The sequence below is a fragment of the Ziziphus jujuba genome, chromosome 8, assembly GCF_031755915.1.
Source record: "Ziziphus jujuba cultivar Dongzao chromosome 8, ASM3175591v1".
NCBI lineage: Eukaryota > Viridiplantae > Streptophyta > Magnoliopsida > Rosales > Rhamnaceae > Ziziphus > Ziziphus jujuba.
The window spans coordinates 2352990-2371388 of record NC_083386.1 but is presented as its reverse complement, the minus strand read 5'-3'; the positions used below and the strand labels follow the sequence as shown (position 1 = coordinate 2371388).

The window sequence follows — 18399 nt, the reverse complement described above, 5'->3', positions numbered from 1 at the left end:
ATCCGGTCTTAATTTCCGATGATCGTACCCGACGGGGTCGGAATTTTATCGGGAAGCTTTTCGGGTTTCGGCTCCGCAATTCTCCCAAACCGTCGCGAATTGGTGGAAACGGAAGTCGGATTTGGGTTCAGGAGGTCGAACACTGCGGACTGGAGCTGGCCGGAATTTTCGGGGTACTCGCCGGAACAGTAATTTCCGGCGGGCCGCCACGTCACCGGCAACCGTCGCCGGAACAGTAATTTCCGACGGTGGCCGTTTGCTGTGAAATTTTGCAGATTTGTAGATCGTGAGGAGAGCAATCCAACGGGACCGACGGTGAGCAAAACGGAGGTCGGACGGCGGAGAAATCACCGTTTGAAGATTTTCGACCCCTCGCCGGAAAACGCTCCGATCCAGGCGCGTCGGTGGTCCGATGGCCGTGATTTTTGGTGGGTAGGCCGGACTTGAGGAGAGGATGCTGGGTGTATGGCGCGTGTACTGTATATCGGCCGGAATAGTGCCGATTCGCGGTGGCCGGCGGTGGAGGGGAAAAATCGCCGCCAAACTTCGGACGTCCGATCCGGGCGCGTCCGGCGGCCGTTCGCCGTGAAATTTGGAGGTTTTGCCGGAAATGAGGTGGGCAAGCTTTCTGTCCGGCACGTGTACAGTAACTCGGCCGGAACAGTGGCAAAATCCGGTGGCCGGCGGGTCCTCTCTCTCTCTTTCTCTCTCCTCTCTCTCTTTCTCTCTCTTCTCTCTCTTTCTCTCTCTTCCCCGAGAGTTTTTTTCAAAATTAAAACCCTGCATGACACTGTTCATGCCACGTGGACCACTCAGAAGCTGACACGTGGCATTTCACTGTTCACGACCCAAAAACATTAAAATAATACGGTATCCGGTAAACTTCAAACGTCCATAACTTTTTAACCGGATGTCCGATTTAAGCGTGCCGCTAGTCTATGAACTCGTACCGACGAGTACTTTATAACCATACAAGAGTCAACTCACAATTACATCACAAGAAAAAGTCAACTCCCGGCACCTTTTAGACAGTTTACACTTCAACTTGTTTTGCCCATAACTTTCAAACCGTAGCTCCGTTTTCGACGTGCTACTAGTCTACGAACTCAGGGCGTCATGCACTTCGCCACGGTACCCTGGTCAACTCGAAATTCCCACCGAGTCAAAAAGTCAACTTTTGACCCCTTCGGTCAACGGTCAACGGTCAACCTCGGTCAACGTGCACGGATTCCGGTGCGATTCGGGACGGGGTGTTACAGCCTTCCCCCCTTACAAAAATTTCGTCCTCGAAATTTCCGCACGTCACTGGAACAGATACGGGTACTGCTCACGCATCTGTGCTTCGGGTTCCCACGTTGCTTCCTCGACCAAGTGGTTCCGCCATAAGACCTTAACTAGAGGAATAGTCTTGTTGCGTAGCGTGCGTTCCTCGCGATCCAAAATCTGTACTGGCTGCTCCACATACGAAAGATCTTCCCTTATCTCTATATCCGGACTCTCGAGTACGTGCGACGGGTCTGCAATATACTTCCGTAGCATCGACACATGAAACACGTTGTGTACTCGAGCTAGCTCTTCCGGTAACGCCAACCTATACGCCACCGGGCCAATCCTCTCCGTAACCTCGTAAGGCCCAATATAACGAGGACCCAACTTACCTCGTCGTCCAAAACGTACTACTCCTTTCCATGGAGATAGTTTTAGGAATACCCAATCTCCTACCTCGAATTCCAAATCCTTTCTACGCACATCGGCGTAACTCTTCTGTCTATCTTGGGCAACCTTCAATCGATCCCTAATGATCTTCACCTTGTCCAAGGTCATCCTTAAATACTCAGATCCGACCGCATTAGTTGTTGCAAGGAGCCTCTCTTCTCCTACCTCACTCCAACACAAAGGTGTCCGACACTGCCTCCCATATAAAGCTTCATACGGGGACATTCCAGTACTCGCTTGATAACTGTTGTTGTAGACAAACTCTATCAGTGGCAGTTGTTCATCCCAGCTACCGCTAAATTGCATAATGCAAGACCTTAGCATGTCTTCTAATGTCTGGATTGTGCGCTCTGCTTGTCCATCAGATTGTGGGTGAAAAGCGGTGCTGTAGTTAAGTCTTGCTCCTAGTGCATCAGCCAACTTCCGCCATAGTCGTGAAGTAAAGCGCGGATCTCGATCGGAGACGATGGCTAACGGTACTCCATGAAGACTTACAATGCGTTGCACGAACAATTGGGCTAACTTCTCGGGCGAAAAACGTTCTCGTACCGGTAGGAAGTGTGCCGACTTGGTGAGACGATCAATGATTACCCAAATGCCGTCGTACCTTCTAGGTGTGGAAGGAAGCTTGAATACGAAGTCCATGTTGCGTTCTTCCCACTTCCACACGGGAATCGGTAAGGGTTGGAGTAGTCCCGAAGGCTTCTGTCTTTCTGCTTTCACTTGTTGACAAATCAAACACTTTGATACAAAGTCTGCCACTTCTCTCTTCATACCAATCCACCAATAATACTTAACAAGCGTCCGATACATCTTGGTACTCCCAGGATGCATCGCATACATCGAGCTATGCGCCTCCTCCAAAATCTCCTTCTTGAGTCCTGGGATATCCGGAACGCAAAGTCGTCCTTTATACACGAGGGCTCCATCCCTCCTTATGGAAAATTCCGGATCAAGACCTTCTTGTACCTTGCCCTTAATTGTCCTCAACTTAGGATCTTCCATTTGGGTCTCTACTATACGATCCACCAACACCGGTCGTACCTGGAAGCTAGCCATGAGAACTCCTGAAGGATGCATATGCATTAACACCCCCATCTTCTTCAACTCCACCATGAGAGGTAGTTGGATGACTTGGATGTGAGCAAGGGATCCAGTAGCCTTCCTACTCAAAGCATCTGCCACTACATTCGCCTTACCCGGGTGATAGTCAATCACACAGTCATAATCCTTTAACAACTCCATCCATCGCCTTTGCCTCATATTTAACTCCTTCTGAGTGAAAATATACTTGAGGCTCTTGTGGTCGGTATAGATTTGGCACGTGGCCCCATACAAGTAGTGCCTCCACTTCTTTAGAGCAAAGACTACCGCCGCCAATTCTAAGTCGTGCGTAGGGTAATTCTGTTCGTGCTGCTTCAATTGCCGAGATGCATACGCTACCACCCTTTGATTCTGCATTAGCACGCAACCCAACCCTTGATGGGATGCATCACAATAAACTTCAAAACCTTCATTCCCATCAGGTAAAGTTAAAACAGGTGCGGATGTCAACTTTTGCTTCAACTCCTGAAAACTCTGTTCACACCTGTCCGTCCAACTAAATTCAACATTCTTTCGGGTCAATCTATGAAGTGGCCCGGCAATCCTTGAAAACCCTTCAATAAAACGACGGTAGTAACCCGCTAATCCAAGAAAACTTCGTACCTCCCTCACAGTGGTAGGGCGCTCCCAACTCAACACTGCCTTTACCTTATCAGGGTCCACATAGATACCTTCTGCCGACACGATATGTCCGAGAAAACCCACTTGATTCAACCAGAATTCACACTTGTCGAATTTAGCATATAGCTGATGCTGCCTTAGAGTTTGGAGCACTCTCTTCAAATGCCTCACGTGCTCTTCTTGGCTCCTTGAATAGATCAGAATGTCATCGATAAATACAATGACAAAATGATCCAAGTACGGACGAAACACCCTATTCATCAAGTCCATGAAAGCTGCTGGGGCATTGGTGAGTCCGAACGACATCACTAGGAATTCATAATGTCCGTACCTCGTCCTAAAGGCAGTCTTAGGAATGTCCGACTCTCGGATTCTTAACTGATGGTATCCCGACCTCAAGTCGATCTTGGAGAACACCTTGGCACCTTGGAGTTGGTCGAATAGATCATCTATCCTTGGCAACGGATAGCGATTAGGAATGGTTTCCTTATTAAGTTGTCGGTAGTCTATACACAGCCTTAGACTACCATCCTTTTTCTTTACAAACAAAACTGGGGCTCCCCACGGCGATATACTTGGTCTAATAAACCCCTTATCTACCAAATCTTGCAACTGGACCTTTAGCTTCCTTAACTCCGCTGGAGCCATCCGATACGGTGGTAGAGAAATAGGCACGGTGCCTGGAATCAATTCAATGGGAAAGTCAACTTCCCTTTCCGGAGGCAATCCTGGTAACTCCTCAGGAAACACGTCCGGGAAATCCCTCACAACGGGCATGTCTTCCAACCTGACCCCACTTACTCGGGTATCTATCACATGAGCCAAATACCCCTGGCAACCTTTATTCAGTAGCTTCTTGGCGGTAAGGGTAGATATCAACCTCGGTAAGGGCCTTCCAACTCCTCCACGGAATACTACTTCTGGCAACCCTGGCCTCCTGAATGTAACTTCCTTGCTGAAACAGTCTACAGATGCATGGTTCCTTGCCAACCAATCCATGCCCAAAATTACATCAAGTCCGGACAGATCCAACAGGATCAAGTCCGCCTCCATCACTTGATCTTCGATGCAGAAGAAACATTCCTTGATTAACTGGCTAGGCCACAAGGATTCTCCTGCAGGAGTGGCTATCTCTACTAGACATTCTAAAGGAGTAGGGGTCATACCGACCCGAGTGACGAATTCCTTGGAGATGAATGAATGTGTTGCTCCCGGGTCTATAAGTACTAATGCATCATTACCGAATATATTCAACGTACCTGCCACGACGTCCGGTGTAGCTAGGGCCTCCTGCTGCGTCATCGCAAACACTCGACCCTGCCCTGTCTGCTGGGGCCTCCGTCCTCTACCCCTGCTCGGTCCAACAGGCTGTGGGACTGATCCCGATGAACCTCCTACTGCATAACTCCCTCGGGAACTCTGACCCCGCGATCCACTGGCCTGATGTGATGGTGGGCTCGCCCCTAACACTCCCGCCTCTCCATAAGGGCAATTTCTCTTAATATGTCCCGCCTGTCCACACTGAAAGCACACACCCTCAAACTGGCAAATCCCATGGTGTGCTCTATTGCAACGTCTGCAGAATGGCTTGGGGCTAAACCCAGAGTGCTGATATGAGCTCGTGCCGCCGCTGATGGAATGGCGCGCTGGTTGGGGCATACGATAGCCGCCTCTCCTCTGAAATCTGCCTCGAGGGCTGAACCCACCACTGTCTGAGCCTGAACTATGACTCTTCTTAGATGCCCCCTGTCGGGGTACCCCGCTGTACGAACCTTCGAACGGTCTGCGCCTCGAGGGTCTGTGTATCTCCGCCTGTCTCTCTAGCTCGAGCGCTGCATCCCTGGCGGACTGATAGGTGGGGTGTACTGACCCAGAAAGGGTGTAGCCGATGCTCTCGTTCAACCCGTCTATGAACCTCACCTTCTTCGCGTGATCGTCGGGAATCAAGTGCATGCAGAACTCTGACAGCTCCCGGAACCTCCTCTCGTACTCTGTCACCGTCATGTTTCCCTGGCGCAGTCCCTCGAACTCTCTCTTTCTCGCCTCACGGTAGGCAGGAGGACAGAACTCAGTAGAGAAGGCAATCTTGAACTGGTCCCACGTATGCCTTCTGCGGGTCTTCTCCATTTGCCACCACTTCCGGGCGTCTCCCTCTAACATGAACCCAGAAATCCTCACCATATCCTCATCGGGGCACTGCATCCCCTCTTCCAAGATTTTCTCCATGCTGGATAGCCACTTCAAGGCTGCAGCTGGGCCTTGGCTTCCATCGAACTCCACGGCTCCTAAACGTCGAGCCTGATCCACGGATCGGTTACTAGAGCTTGAACCTCCTAAGGCTCTAGTTAGCTGAGAGACTAGATCTCTAAGGCTTGATCGACTCCCGGAACTCTCAGCCGAGCGTTCCCGAGTTCTTCGTGTGTCCCGCCGACTCATCGTAGTCGATTACTGAAGAAACAAACAAGAGTTTAGAAACAGGGACACTTAAGCACGATTACAAAAGGAAGGAATTTACGGATGGGCTGTACAGCAATGCACAGTCCCTTAGGATTACAAGAACCTATGCTCTGATACCAACTGTCAGGACCCGTCCAAAGTTCCCCACCGGAACCCTAGACAAGCCCTGATCCCAGGGAAACCCTACCGGACCCTTCTGTGGAAGATCCGGCAGAACCTCCCCTAAGGGATGGACTTACCACAAAATTTCCTGCACTGAAAACACACTTCTATAATGGTTCCCTTATTCCTCCCACAGTACTACGAACTGGTTCCACAAATTTCAGCACTCCAAAATAAAAATACAGTAATCCAGTGCAATACAAATACTTAAGTGTCCCATACAGTATACAGAGCTTTATGAAGTACTACAAAATACAGAATACAGCAAAAGTGAAAGAAATATTACAACTGCAGTAAAAGAAGAACAAGGTACTGCACGAACAAATACAGCGAGGAAGATCAAGTCCGCTCCGAGTGAACACCGACAACCTGGTACCTAGAGGAACGGAATTTAAGAGTGTGAGATGCTAATCATCTCAGTGAGCGACCCTACTACTCTACACTATCATACCACGGTAATAGGTATATAAATAATAATTATTTGGAAATAATAATTTCTCTCAAAACCCTTACAATTCTCTCAGTTGGAAAGGTTCCCCTTTTAAAACATTTTCACAAAACCCTTTATTCATATTTCCCGAAAACCAAGACATCAATTAAATACCAGAAGCGGTAACAATTATATTTTTAATTCTAATTCAGTTTCCAAACATTTTATTTTTAAAACACAGTTCTGAAAATCATTTGATGCACCCACTATATACCAGTGGCGCCAACAGTACCCAGCGTCCCAAGGTACCGCCAGACAGGAGGTTATAGAGAGAAACCGGCATACGGTCGCGTGGCGTCCCACAGCGCCGCTGCTAACCTGGTGTCCCGGCCAAGGGGGGGTGGCCGCCCTCTCCGATGGCATCCACAGGACACCCTCATAATATCAACCGCGCGCTACTCACACCCACCTGCGCGCTAATCACAACCGTGTGCACACTAACCATATCACATATACCATATCACATAATCAGAACACCAGTACGTGCACGGTGCATCTAAAAATTATAAAATCCATAAATTTAAATCATAAAACAAATTTCACATTTTTCATAAGCATAGCGGGCATAATCCATCCGCTTGAACCGGGAAATTCTCCACAATTTCCTTATAATTAATACCATAAATCCCATGATTTTCAAATCCACCAACTCCCAAATCCATCAATTCAAATATCCACATTTTTTCCAAGCATAAATAATTTCTCGAAATATCATAATCAAATCCCATAATATTTTATGGGCATATTTCATAAAAATTGAAATCACCAACATAACCAAATATTTTCCTTGAAATATTTGAAAATCAAATCGTACCCAATTTACCATTAAAACCACACCAATTTCAAAATCCTCAAATCCATAAAATAATTCCACACGGCATAAATTTGTAGAATTCGCATTTTCTTAAATCCAATAAATTCATAAATAATTCTACAATAAATCCAATAAATATTTGGCACATAGAAATTAAATTCCAAATATTTAATTCACACATAATATATTCATCAATTAAATTCCCCAAAATTAATTTGAAGGTGGGTCACTCACCTTGTGCACGTATCTCAATCAAGATCCTCCGCAGGATCGACTCCGCTACTTGCACGTGCACCTAAAACATCCACAGTACCAAAACCACAAATATTAATATTTTATTCGGGTAATCCCCAAATGGGTACCCGGGGAGCGAACACCAAACGATAACTAAAATTTACGAATTATATACCGAATCGAAGCTCGAGTGATGCTAATCACAGATCCGGTCTTAATTTCCGATGATCGTACCCGACGGGGTCGGAATTTTATCGGGAAGCTTTTCGGGTTTCGGCTCCGCAATTCTCCCAAACCGTCGCGAATTGGTGGAAACGGAAGTCGGATTTGGGTTCAGGAGGTCGAACACTGCGGACTGGAGCTGGCCGGAATTTTCGGGGTACTCGCCGGAACAGTAATTTCCGGCGGGCCGCCACGTCACCGGCAACCGTCGCCGGAACAGTAATTTCCGACGGTGGCCGTTTGCTGTGAAATTTTGCAGATTTGTAGATCGTGAGGAGAGCAATCCAACGGGACCGACGGTGAGCAAAACGGAGGTCGGACGGCGGAGAAATCACCGTTTGAAGATTTTCGACCCCTCGCCGGAAAACGCTCCGATCCAGGCGCGTCGGTGGTCCGATGGCCGTGATTTTTGGTGGGTAGGCCGGACTTGAGGAGAGGATGCTGGGTGTATGGCACGTGTACTGTATATCGGCCGGAATAGTGCCGATTCGCGGTGGCCGGCGGTGGAGGGGAAAAATCGCCGCCAAACTTCGGACGTCCGATCCGGGCGCGTCCGGCGGCCGTTCGCCGTGAAATTTGGAGGTTTTGCCGGAAATGAGGTGGGCAAGCTTTCTGTCCGGCACGTGTACAGTAACTCGGCCGGAACAGTGGCAAAATCCGGTGGCCGGCGGGTCCTCTCTCTCTCTTTCTCTCTCCTCTCTCTCTTTCTCTCTCTTCTCTCTCTTTCTCTCTCTTCCCCGAGAGTTTTTTTCAAAATTAAAACCCTGCATGACACTGTTCATGCCACGTGGACCACTCAGAAGCTGACACGTGGCATTTCACTGTTCACGACCCAAAAACATTAAAATAATACGGTATCCGGTAAACTTCAAACGTCCATAACTTTTTAACCGGATGTCCGATTTAAGCGTGCCGCTAGTCTATGAACTCGTACCGACGAGTACTTTATAACCATACAAGAGTCAACTCACAATTACATCACAAGAAAAAGTCAACTCCCGGCACCTTTTAGACAGTTTACACTTCAAAATAAATTAAAAATAATTAAATAATATTAAAAATAATATTATTATATAAAATAATAATAGAATAATATGATATTAAACATGTTTGACATGTGGCATCTCAACATGGTGACACATGGTCACATTTATTACGTCACACGTGGCACATCGTTACACGTTTAAAAATAATATTAAAATAATATAGTATTTGAAAAACTGTACAGGTCCATAACTTTCAAACCACATGTCCAAATCGGATGTGCCGCTAGTCTACGGACTCATATCGACGAGTACTTCACAACCATGCATGCGTCAAAGCTCAACTTTGCATGAATAAAAAAGTCAACTCCGGCATCCTTTGGACAATTTGGACCTAACTTTTTTTGCTCATAACTTTCAAACAGTAACTCCGTTTTCGATGTGCTACTAGTCTACGAACTCGTGCCAATGTGTACTTCATAACGATACCTCAGTCAACTTCGAATTCCATCCGAGTCAAAAAGTCAACTTTTGACCCTTTCGGTCAACGTTCAAAGTCAAAGTCAACCTTGGTCAAAGTTGGAAAATTTCCGTTGTACTTTGGGAGGGGGTGTTACAGAAAATATCTAGCAAGGTAGCGTGAGATGGATGGTGAATTGTATAATGTTGCAATTGATGGATTAAGTGACCACAATCTGATTGGTAATGCAGACAACATCAGATCCAGCGGCCAAAACAACACTATTCTTCATATAGCAACTATATCTAGGAAGCTAAGGCGACTTGAAGAAGATGATTATCTGCTGCATTTTCTTTACGAGCAAAACAATGAAGGAAACACTCCACTTCACATTGCATCAAAATTAGGGCACCTGGAAACTGTAAGAATTCTAGTGGAAATGGCATGAAAGACAGATGTTGATTAAAACAAAAGGCTATTGACCATGGAGAATAATGAGAAAGACACAGTGCTCCATGAAGCTGTTCGCCATAGTCACTTGGAGGTTGTCAAGTTACTGATTGAAGAGGACCCCGATTTGGCTTCCATAGTAAACGGCGAAGGAGACTCTCCTCTTTTCATGGTGGTGGATAGATGCCTTCACCAAGCTGCCCTGTATATCCTAAGCAATGCTCCAAAGTGCTCTTATCAAGGAAGGAACAACATGAATGTCTTGCACACAGCCGCAATTTGCTCCAAAAGACATTAGTATATCATCACTGACTAATTGATCCCCTATGACATTAATTTCTTTTCTTTTATCCTTTCATACTTTCCCATATTTACTCTTTTTAATTATAAAATATATTTTAGTTTTATTGTTGAAAATTTTGATAGTTTTCTGCATTTGTGGTATATATTATTTTATGTACAAAATGGAAAATATTTATTTATAATTTTTTTTTCTTTATATATATGTAAATATAATATATATATACATGTATATATATATATATGTATTCATAGTTCACATCCACTTTAATTAATAGAACTTATTAAAAATGTTAATGGTTACATTTTACATCTTTAGCTCGCTAAATGGTCTTTTTTATTAACATTTGTTTTTGTTATTTGATTGTTAATTACAAGTATTAGCCTGATAGATATTATTCGCCATCTTTATAATCTATAACAACATATAATAAATTATTAATTCTTTATATTATTTCTATTTGTAGTATCCACCATAGATATTTAATCATACATATGAATTGAAATCATTTATTTGTAATAAGTTTTTTATAAAGGAAAATTTTCATTTAAATTCCTTAATTTTTCTAATATAATTAATTTTTCCATAATTATATTAGATCCTACATTTTTGGAAAATCATTATTAAAATATGAAACTTCTTATAGTATTCTAAATCTATCAAAGTAGACTAATTATTAGTTTTTACTAATTAATTTAACAAAAGAATGTTAAAAATGGACATTTTATAATTAACTAATAATATTATAAAAATATAATTATGATCTTTAATGATTTAAATTAACGAGTTTAAATAAATATGATGATAATTTTTCAAAAGTATAGAATTTAATTATAATTAGGACAAAAAATGAAAGAGTTTAAATAAAAGTTTTTCTTTTACAAATTTATTTGTAATAATAATATTTATCTAAAAAATAAGTTCTTTATAAATTTTACCATTTTCATTTTTATCAAATTGTTATAAAAATTATTGCCGTTCACATTTTTAAATTCTAAACATACAAAAATCAAAATTTATAATTTCATTAAAAAAAAAAAAAAAAACAAATTTTGCTTAAAAGGACCATATGTGAATGCCACCAATTTATGAGTTTATTGGTAAAAATAAAACCACTGAACTATTGAACTATGTATTTGTAAGTTGGACCTAGTGATAAAACCAAGAATAAACTTTCCATCCGAATAAAATTTTCATTCCTCGTTATTGAACTAAAGATTCTGTCCTTTTCCAATATCCCTTATAGGTCTTGTATCTTTAACTTGGGAAGAGTATGGTTCACTAAATTGTGGTTTACAGTAAATTTTTACGATTTTGCTCGCTTATTTTGTAACACCCTGTCCCAAATCGCACCGGAATCCGTGCACGTTGATCGAGGTTGACCGTTGACCGAGCTGGTCAAAAGTTGACTTTTTGTTCCAGTTGGAATTTCGAGTTGACCAGGGTACCGTGGCGAAGTGCATGATGCCCCGAGTTCGTAGACTAGTAGCGCGTCGAAAACGGAGCTACGGTTTGAAAGTTATGGGCAAAACAAGTTGAAGTGCAAACTGTCCAAGAGGTGTCGGAGTTGACTTTTTATTTGTGGGGAAATGAGCTTTGACTCATGCATGCTTGTGAAGTACTCGTCGATACGAGTTCATAGACTAGCGGCACGCTTGAATCAGACGTTCGGTTAAAAAGTTATGGACGTTTGAAGTTCGTCGGATACCGTATTATTTTATTATATCTGGCCTAAGTGCACAGTGATGCCACGTGTCAGCTTCTGATTGGTCCACGTGGCATGAACAGTGTCACACAGTGGCTTTTATTTGATAAAAATTTTGGGGAAGAGAGAGAAAGAGAGAGAGGAGAGAGAGAGTCCGACCGGCGTCGAAATTTTTCAAATTTTCAGGTCGATCTACTGTACATGCACTGGCCAGCAAGATTCTCCTCCCAATTTCCGGCAAAACCTCAAAGTTTCATGGCGATCGGCCGCCGGACGCGCCCGGATCGAGGCGGCGAGTTTTTCCCTCCACCGCCGACTGACCCATTTTCGGCCATTTTCCGACCACACGTGCCAGACACCCTTCATCCTCTCCTCAAGTCCGGCCGACCCACCAAATTTCACGGCCATCGGACCACCGAGGCGCCGGGATCGGAGCATTTTCCGGCGAGGGGCCGGAAATCTTCAAACCGTGATTTCTCCGCCGTCCGGCCTCCGTTTGCCTCACCGCCGATTCCTTTGGATTGCTCTCCCCACGATCTATAAATCTGCAAAAAATCACAGCCAACGGCCACCGCACGCGCCGCCGCCGGCGACGGTTGCCGGTGACCGCGGTGGCTCGCCGGAAGTTACTGTTCCGGCGAGTACCCAGTTTCCCGGTCGGCCCCAGTCCACTGTGTTCGATCTCCTGAACCCAAATCCGGCATCCGTTTCCGCCAATTCGTGACGATTTGGGAGAATTGCGGAGCCGAAACCTAAAAAGCTTTCCGACGAGATTCCGACCCCGTCGGGTCCGATCACCGGAAAGTAAGACCGAATCAGTGATCCTCATCACTCGAGCTTCGATTCGGTATATAACTCGCAACTTTTAGATATCGTTTGGTATTCGCTCCCCAGGTACCCATTTGGGAATTACCCGAATAAAATATTAATATTTTTGGTTGGTGCACTGTAGTTGTTTAGGTGCGCGTACGAGTGGCGGAGTTGATCCCGAGGAGGATCTTAGTTGATTTACGCGCTTAAGTTTTTAAGTGCCAGTGGTGGTAGACGTCCTTCCGGAGCGAACCAATTTTCCGCTGCTGTTGTGTTTCGAGAAGTACTCCTGTACTCTTTCATTTCAGTGTATTATTTATTTCATCCTTGTTGTATTTCTATTGCTTAGCACTCCTTAAAGCTCTGTATACTATTGGGACACTTATGTTTTATTTATGCACTGGACTGTTGTTATTGTTGAGAAGTGTTGAAAATTGTGGAACCATTTGTAGTGTTGCGGGAGGAATAAGGGGATGATTATAGAAGTGTGTTTTCAGTGCAGGTAATTTGTGGTAGGTCCATCCCTTAGGGGAGGCTCTGCTGGATTTTCCATTGGAGGGTCCGGTAGGGTTTCCCTGGGATCAGGGCTTGTCTAGGGTTCCGGGAAAGGAATTCTGGACGGGTCCTGACATATTTACTGCGAAGAACTGTCTTATGTAGACTTTTTTGCTCGCGTAGACTTGACATCGCAAAGACAGGTAAAAGCATTCTTTCCCTTCAAGACATAAATTCTTGTTTCATTTGTCATTCTCTTCCGTTGCTAAAACATTTACGTTTAGTTGCATCTCTCTCTCTCTCTCTCTCTATATATATATATATATATTGATGTTAGGGATAGGAGATTAAAATGTCCACTCGGCTCTCCCCACCAAAACCTTTATTTTATATAAATCGAGAATATCAAGTTGGTAGGAAAATTGAATGTCATGTATATATTATATAATCAATTTTTATGCAGATATCTGCATAGTAAAATTTATATATATAGATATTAATTAATTTTTTATTAGATTTTTTTTTAACTTTTTTATCCGTATCTTATTTATATGTCATTTGATCTTTTTAAAAATTGAGATTTAAAAATGCATTTAAAATTTATATGAATCATGATAGAGTTTACATAGATCCTCTGTCCCCATTTGGTGTTTCTTTTTCTGTTCTTTCAATTAAAAGTGAACATGTATAATCTAAAATGTAAAAGGAAACATAAGTTTTATTGTCATTGGTTTCTCTTCCATTATGCTGTCTGCCCTTTGATTTCCTTTTATGTTTTACTTCATCAGTTAAATTATCTATATACAAATTTTGTTGGTCTCATCAATCTTAAATCTGCTCACAATCTTCACATGCCGATCCCAACCAATGAGCAGCCATATCTGAAAAACCACAAAAGAAATGGAAACAGAGAAATAAAGGGGAAGAAAAAACCCACCATACAGAACATTGATGTAGTAACTGAGAGGGACATGCCACTAAATGTCCTAAAATTATGTGATTGATTTAGTTTTAACCATGGTCCATGAGTGTGAATTGTGTGATTAAAAAAATAAAAAAACCATGGTATGCAATACAGAAAGAACATAAACGATTTGCAAATATAGTTAAAAAGTAACTTGCAGATTCAATTATGAGAAATCAAAAAGCTAGGAGTTAGAAGTAAAATATTGTGGGTTGATAGAAAAACAATGCAAAGGTTGAACGGAAGAGAAAATGACAGTGAGGAAATACTATTCTCTAAATTTTTTTTAAATGAGGTGGCAATCCCTTATTGAGGAGACAGGAAAAGGGACAAGGAAGAGAGGCAGAAAATCTGCATCTTGGTAGAATTTATTTTATCATCTTAGGATTTTAATTTTTTAATTAACTTATATAAAAATTTAAATACGTTTTTAAATCTCAACAATTAAAGATTCAAAAATTAATCAGTAAAGTTTTAATGAAAAATCTATTAAAACATCATGATGAGAAAGTGAGAAAGTGATTGATATATATATATATACACATATAAGTGGGTTGCCTTAATTAACTTCATTGTTTGAGTTAAAAAAAAAAAATTTAATAACTTTCCTTATTTGCCCTCACATTGAATATTTCTCATGTTTTTTTATGTAAGGTTAATAGAGTCCAAAAGCTTTTAAAATTTTGAGTTAGTGTATTTACGAATTTATTCATTGTATTTGTAGGCTTAGCATGGTGGTAAGAACTATTATGAATACATATCCATGTCTTAGGTTTAGCTAGTTCTAAGTGAAATCCTCCTCCTTAAAACTTTCAAGTTTTTCTCCTTTTTGTTGATGTATAATATTAAATCTATTTTTTGTTGATGTATAATATTAAATCTACTCCCTAACCGTTTAATTTTTATTTTTTTTTAAAAAAAGGGAAATATTTGAACTGAATTTGTAACTATTTGGTTCTTTTATTTTTCCATATTACTCATGATCATGAATGGTCATTACAAGACCAAAAGTCAATCCTTCTTAACACTTGGGCAGAACACCTGCTAAGACAAATATTTCAAAAAAAAAAAATTGCAATAATTAAGAAAGGGGTTTATTTATTTTTTTTGGGGTTCAAAATTTAGAAAAAGTTGTTTCACTAAACTTGTGTAATGTCTTGATTAAAAAAAAAAAAAAAAAAACCTTAACTTGCGTTAGTGTCGTATTAAACTACAGTATTAATATTATTCTTAATAATGTTCTATTAGGATTATGCTCTAATGTAAGGTCGCTATGATATCGATTATTAAAGGTGTCATTTAAAATAATAATTTAAAAATAAAAAGTTAGTTTGACAGACGACAATTCGTAATACTTATCATATTAATATGCTCTCAACATAATTAGGTTGGATGTATGCTCACAACGTGTCAAAATTCATTATGCCATTATGTTAGAGTTCAATAATTAAGGCACATAAAGATCAAATGCACTTTACTTCCTTCTACTTTTATTATTTACATCAAAAGCCTAATGTTTTAAAATCTTTCAATTGAGCCCTTGATTTTTAATTGGCAATATTTCATCTTGCTTCTTAAGGTTTTCACAAATTACAATTTAATATTCATGATTTTAAAAATTACAACTAACATCTTTACGAGGGATGTATATGATATTTAAGAGGTATGAATGGAACAATAAATAAAGAAAATTAATGACTTTTAAAATTGGAAGAGAAATTTATGATATTTTTTAAATCAAAGAATAAATCAAATTAAAACTTTGTTTTAGAAATAGGAAGGGGTGCGAATGATATTAATTGGTGTAGTGTTAATGAAACAATTAGGAATATAATGACTTAGAAAGGAGATTTATGATATTTTTAAATCATAGGGATTCAAACTTTATTTAAAATGAGCTTTTGGAAAGATGGATGAAATTAACTCTTTTCAATTTTTTTTGCAATATAGGAAATTGTAGGAAAAAGAGCGGTCAAAAATTTCCAGTTTCGCTGCCGTTCTAATAAATGAATACTTCTTTTATTATTTCAGAGAGCCAAAAGTGATTGTTGTAACTAAAGGCAACGCCCTAAGCCTTTTTTAATTTTTTCTTTGTCTGCCATTTTTGTATATTTGAGGCTGCAAAAATAGAATCTTTGGCTGCCATTTTTACCACCTATTTATATGTTATACAAAATAGTCAAAAAGTGGATGCACGTATCCCTCTTTCAGTTGACCATTAAACAATTTTTTAGTTCTCTAGATGTTGCAAACAAAATAAAAATTGAAGATCTCAATTGAACATTTTAGCCTCCCTTCAATTGAAACGATGTAAGTTAGATGGGTAGTGAAGTGCATTTGAATACATATGTTATATAAATATATACTTTCCTTAACTTATTAGCCCTTATCTACGATTTGTCGGTTCCTATGTAGATTTTGGGCTTCAGATTATGGAGAAACTTCAGGCTTTAACACTAGAACAAGCTGATGACTTTGGATGGACTCCTCTTCACTATGCCGCACATATTGGCAACGAGGTGCTTGCTGAACGATTTTTGAACAAAGATAGGAAGAGCCTTCCTTTCTCTAGGAACAAAGAAGGCATGTCTGCCCTTCACATTGCAGCAAAGAAAGGACATGGTGCTGTCATTAGAGTGCTGATGGAAAGTTGTCCAGAAGTTTGTGAGTTGTTGGATAAGCACGGTCGGACAGCTCTTCATATTGCGGTGGAAAGTAGCGAGGAAATGGTGGTGAAATTTTTCCTAGAATGGGCCATGGCATTTCAGGATCTTATAAATCTGAAAGACAATGAAGGAAATACAGCTTTGCATGTAGCCGCTACTGTAGGAGATTTCCATATTTTAAGAATTCTTACAAATGACTCAAGAATTGACAAGGGAGCTACAAACAAGGACAAAAAGACATTTGTTGACATAATTCTATCAAAAAAGAAGCTAAAGGATGCTGAAATTGTAAGTTTTCTGGCACACATACGAAATAGAACCATATATGAATGCATGGCTCAGATTTACAATAGAGAATATTTGATGGTATACATAATACATCATTAGCCATATATATATATATATATATTCATTGCTACTATATTTATATAAAGCAATTCGATCGTTCATTATTCTGAAAAGAAATACTAATATTTATGTAATTTCAAAATTTTCTTTTTCTTTTCTTTTTTATGGAAGAAATGTTTTGGTTTAGGGTCATTATTTATAATGTCAATATATAGTTAAATTATTTTATGTATGTATTTAACCCCCATAATTTAATCATAGTGTATCTATATATATGTTTAGTGTTGTAGTACTTCTTGTCTCTATGCTAATCTTCCTTTCTGAAACCAATTATAATACTGGTTAATTTCAAGCATCCAAAGACATGTGCGCTGGCATTAATAAATATTTTCAAGCTGATTGATATAATTGAAAAGTGTAATGGATTACGTACATGCATGTGGTCCAGTTGAAGATCATGATGAGTTTGGAGATAGAAATTGTTTTACCACCACGTTCTGAACAGAAAGTGGACACAAGAAAAACGAATGAAGCTGAGAGTAAGGAAAAGAAAAAAGATGAAATACAAGTTGAAGAAAACGAAGAAGCCGACTGGAAACAGCTTGAAAAGATGGTAATGGTATCATCAGACAAGAAGAAGCTGTATAAAAATGAAGAACATTTTGGAAATATGGTGAAGGATTTCTCCAATGTCAATTTACTGGTATCATCAATAATAGCTGCCGCCACTTTTGTGGCCCCTTTCACAATGCCCGGTGGTTACAACGACCAAGGGCTACCAGTTCTCTACCAAAGTGAAGCATTCAAATGGTTTCTATTTTATGATCAATTGGCTTTTGTTGTATCTTCTATTTCCTTGTTGTTCCACCTTTTTCTCGTGGTTTGTGGAAGAATATTGGCAGTTATTATACTCCCAGTTGTTTGGACAGTATATGTTACAGAGATCTCACTTTGCATGATGATTCTTGCTTTCGAGCAAGGTATAAAGACAGTCATCCCTAGAACAGAAAACCACAACATCTTCAAGGTCGACTATTATGTTCCTGGCAATGGTATTACCAACTTGTCTACAGGCGTCCTCTTCTTGCTTTTTTTTCCTTTTATGTTACTGCTCGTGTTACTAGCAAAAGCCAGAAGATTTGAGCCTCGCAACAGTGTCAGAAGTCGTTTTGGACTCTGGAGTTGAAACATTATAGTTAAATTCAAATTGCATATCAATGTTGGAACTCCCTATGTATTGTATTTGCTATGCTGGATATTGTTAAGTACTTCCAATGAACTCCACTATTAGTTTTATGATATAATGCGCTGCCTTCAATTTGGTTTTAATTAATTAATAATGCCTTTTTTTTTTTTTTAAATTGCACTTTTTTATCTAGTTTGGAAAAAAAGTGCTG

General features: G+C 40.6%; 2 protein-coding genes across 2 annotated transcripts; one reads left to right on the top strand and one right to left on the bottom strand.

Moving 5' to 3' along the window:
• Nucleotides 1-1228: 1228 nt before the first annotated feature.
• Nucleotides 1229-6132, bottom strand: LOC132804983 (uncharacterized). Its single transcript, XM_060819561.1, has 2 exons — nucleotides 4063-6132; nucleotides 1229-2211 (listed from the first exon to the last, which is right to left on the bottom strand). The coding sequence occupies exons 1-2, from the start codon at nucleotides 5875-5877 to the stop codon at nucleotides 1303-1305; spliced, it is 2724 nt and encodes a 907-aa protein (XP_060675544.1). The 5' UTR covers nucleotides 5878-6132; the 3' UTR covers nucleotides 1229-1302.
• A 10288-nt stretch (nucleotides 6133-16420) lies between these two features.
• LOC132804982 (ankyrin repeat-containing protein ITN1-like) lies at nucleotides 16421-18188 on the top strand. The gene is made up of 2 exons (XM_060819559.1): nucleotides 16421-16942; nucleotides 17451-18188. Exons 1-2 carry the CDS (start codon nucleotides 16421-16423, stop codon nucleotides 18186-18188), a joined length of 1260 nt encoding a protein of 419 aa, XP_060675542.1.
• The last annotated feature ends 211 nt before the right edge of the window (nucleotides 18189-18399 follow it).

Bases quoted from the DNA above. Each gene is read 5' to 3' on its own strand.
- LOC132804983 (XM_060819561.1), bottom strand. From the start codon at position 5,877: ATGAGTCGGCGGGACACACGAAGAACTCGGGAACGCTCGGCTGAGAGT. The intron at 2,212-4,062 runs AAGGTCCAGTTG...GTGCAACGCATT, and splicing joins CAGCGGAGTTAAGGAAGCTA to GTAAGTCTTCATGGAGTACC.
- LOC132804982 (XM_060819559.1), top strand. From the start codon at position 16,421: ATGGAGAAACTTCAGGCTTTAACACTAGAACAAGCTGATGACTTTGGA. The intron at 16,943-17,450 runs GTAAGTTTTCTG...CATGTGGTCCAG, and splicing joins AGCTAAAGGATGCTGAAATT to TTGAAGATCATGATGAGTTT.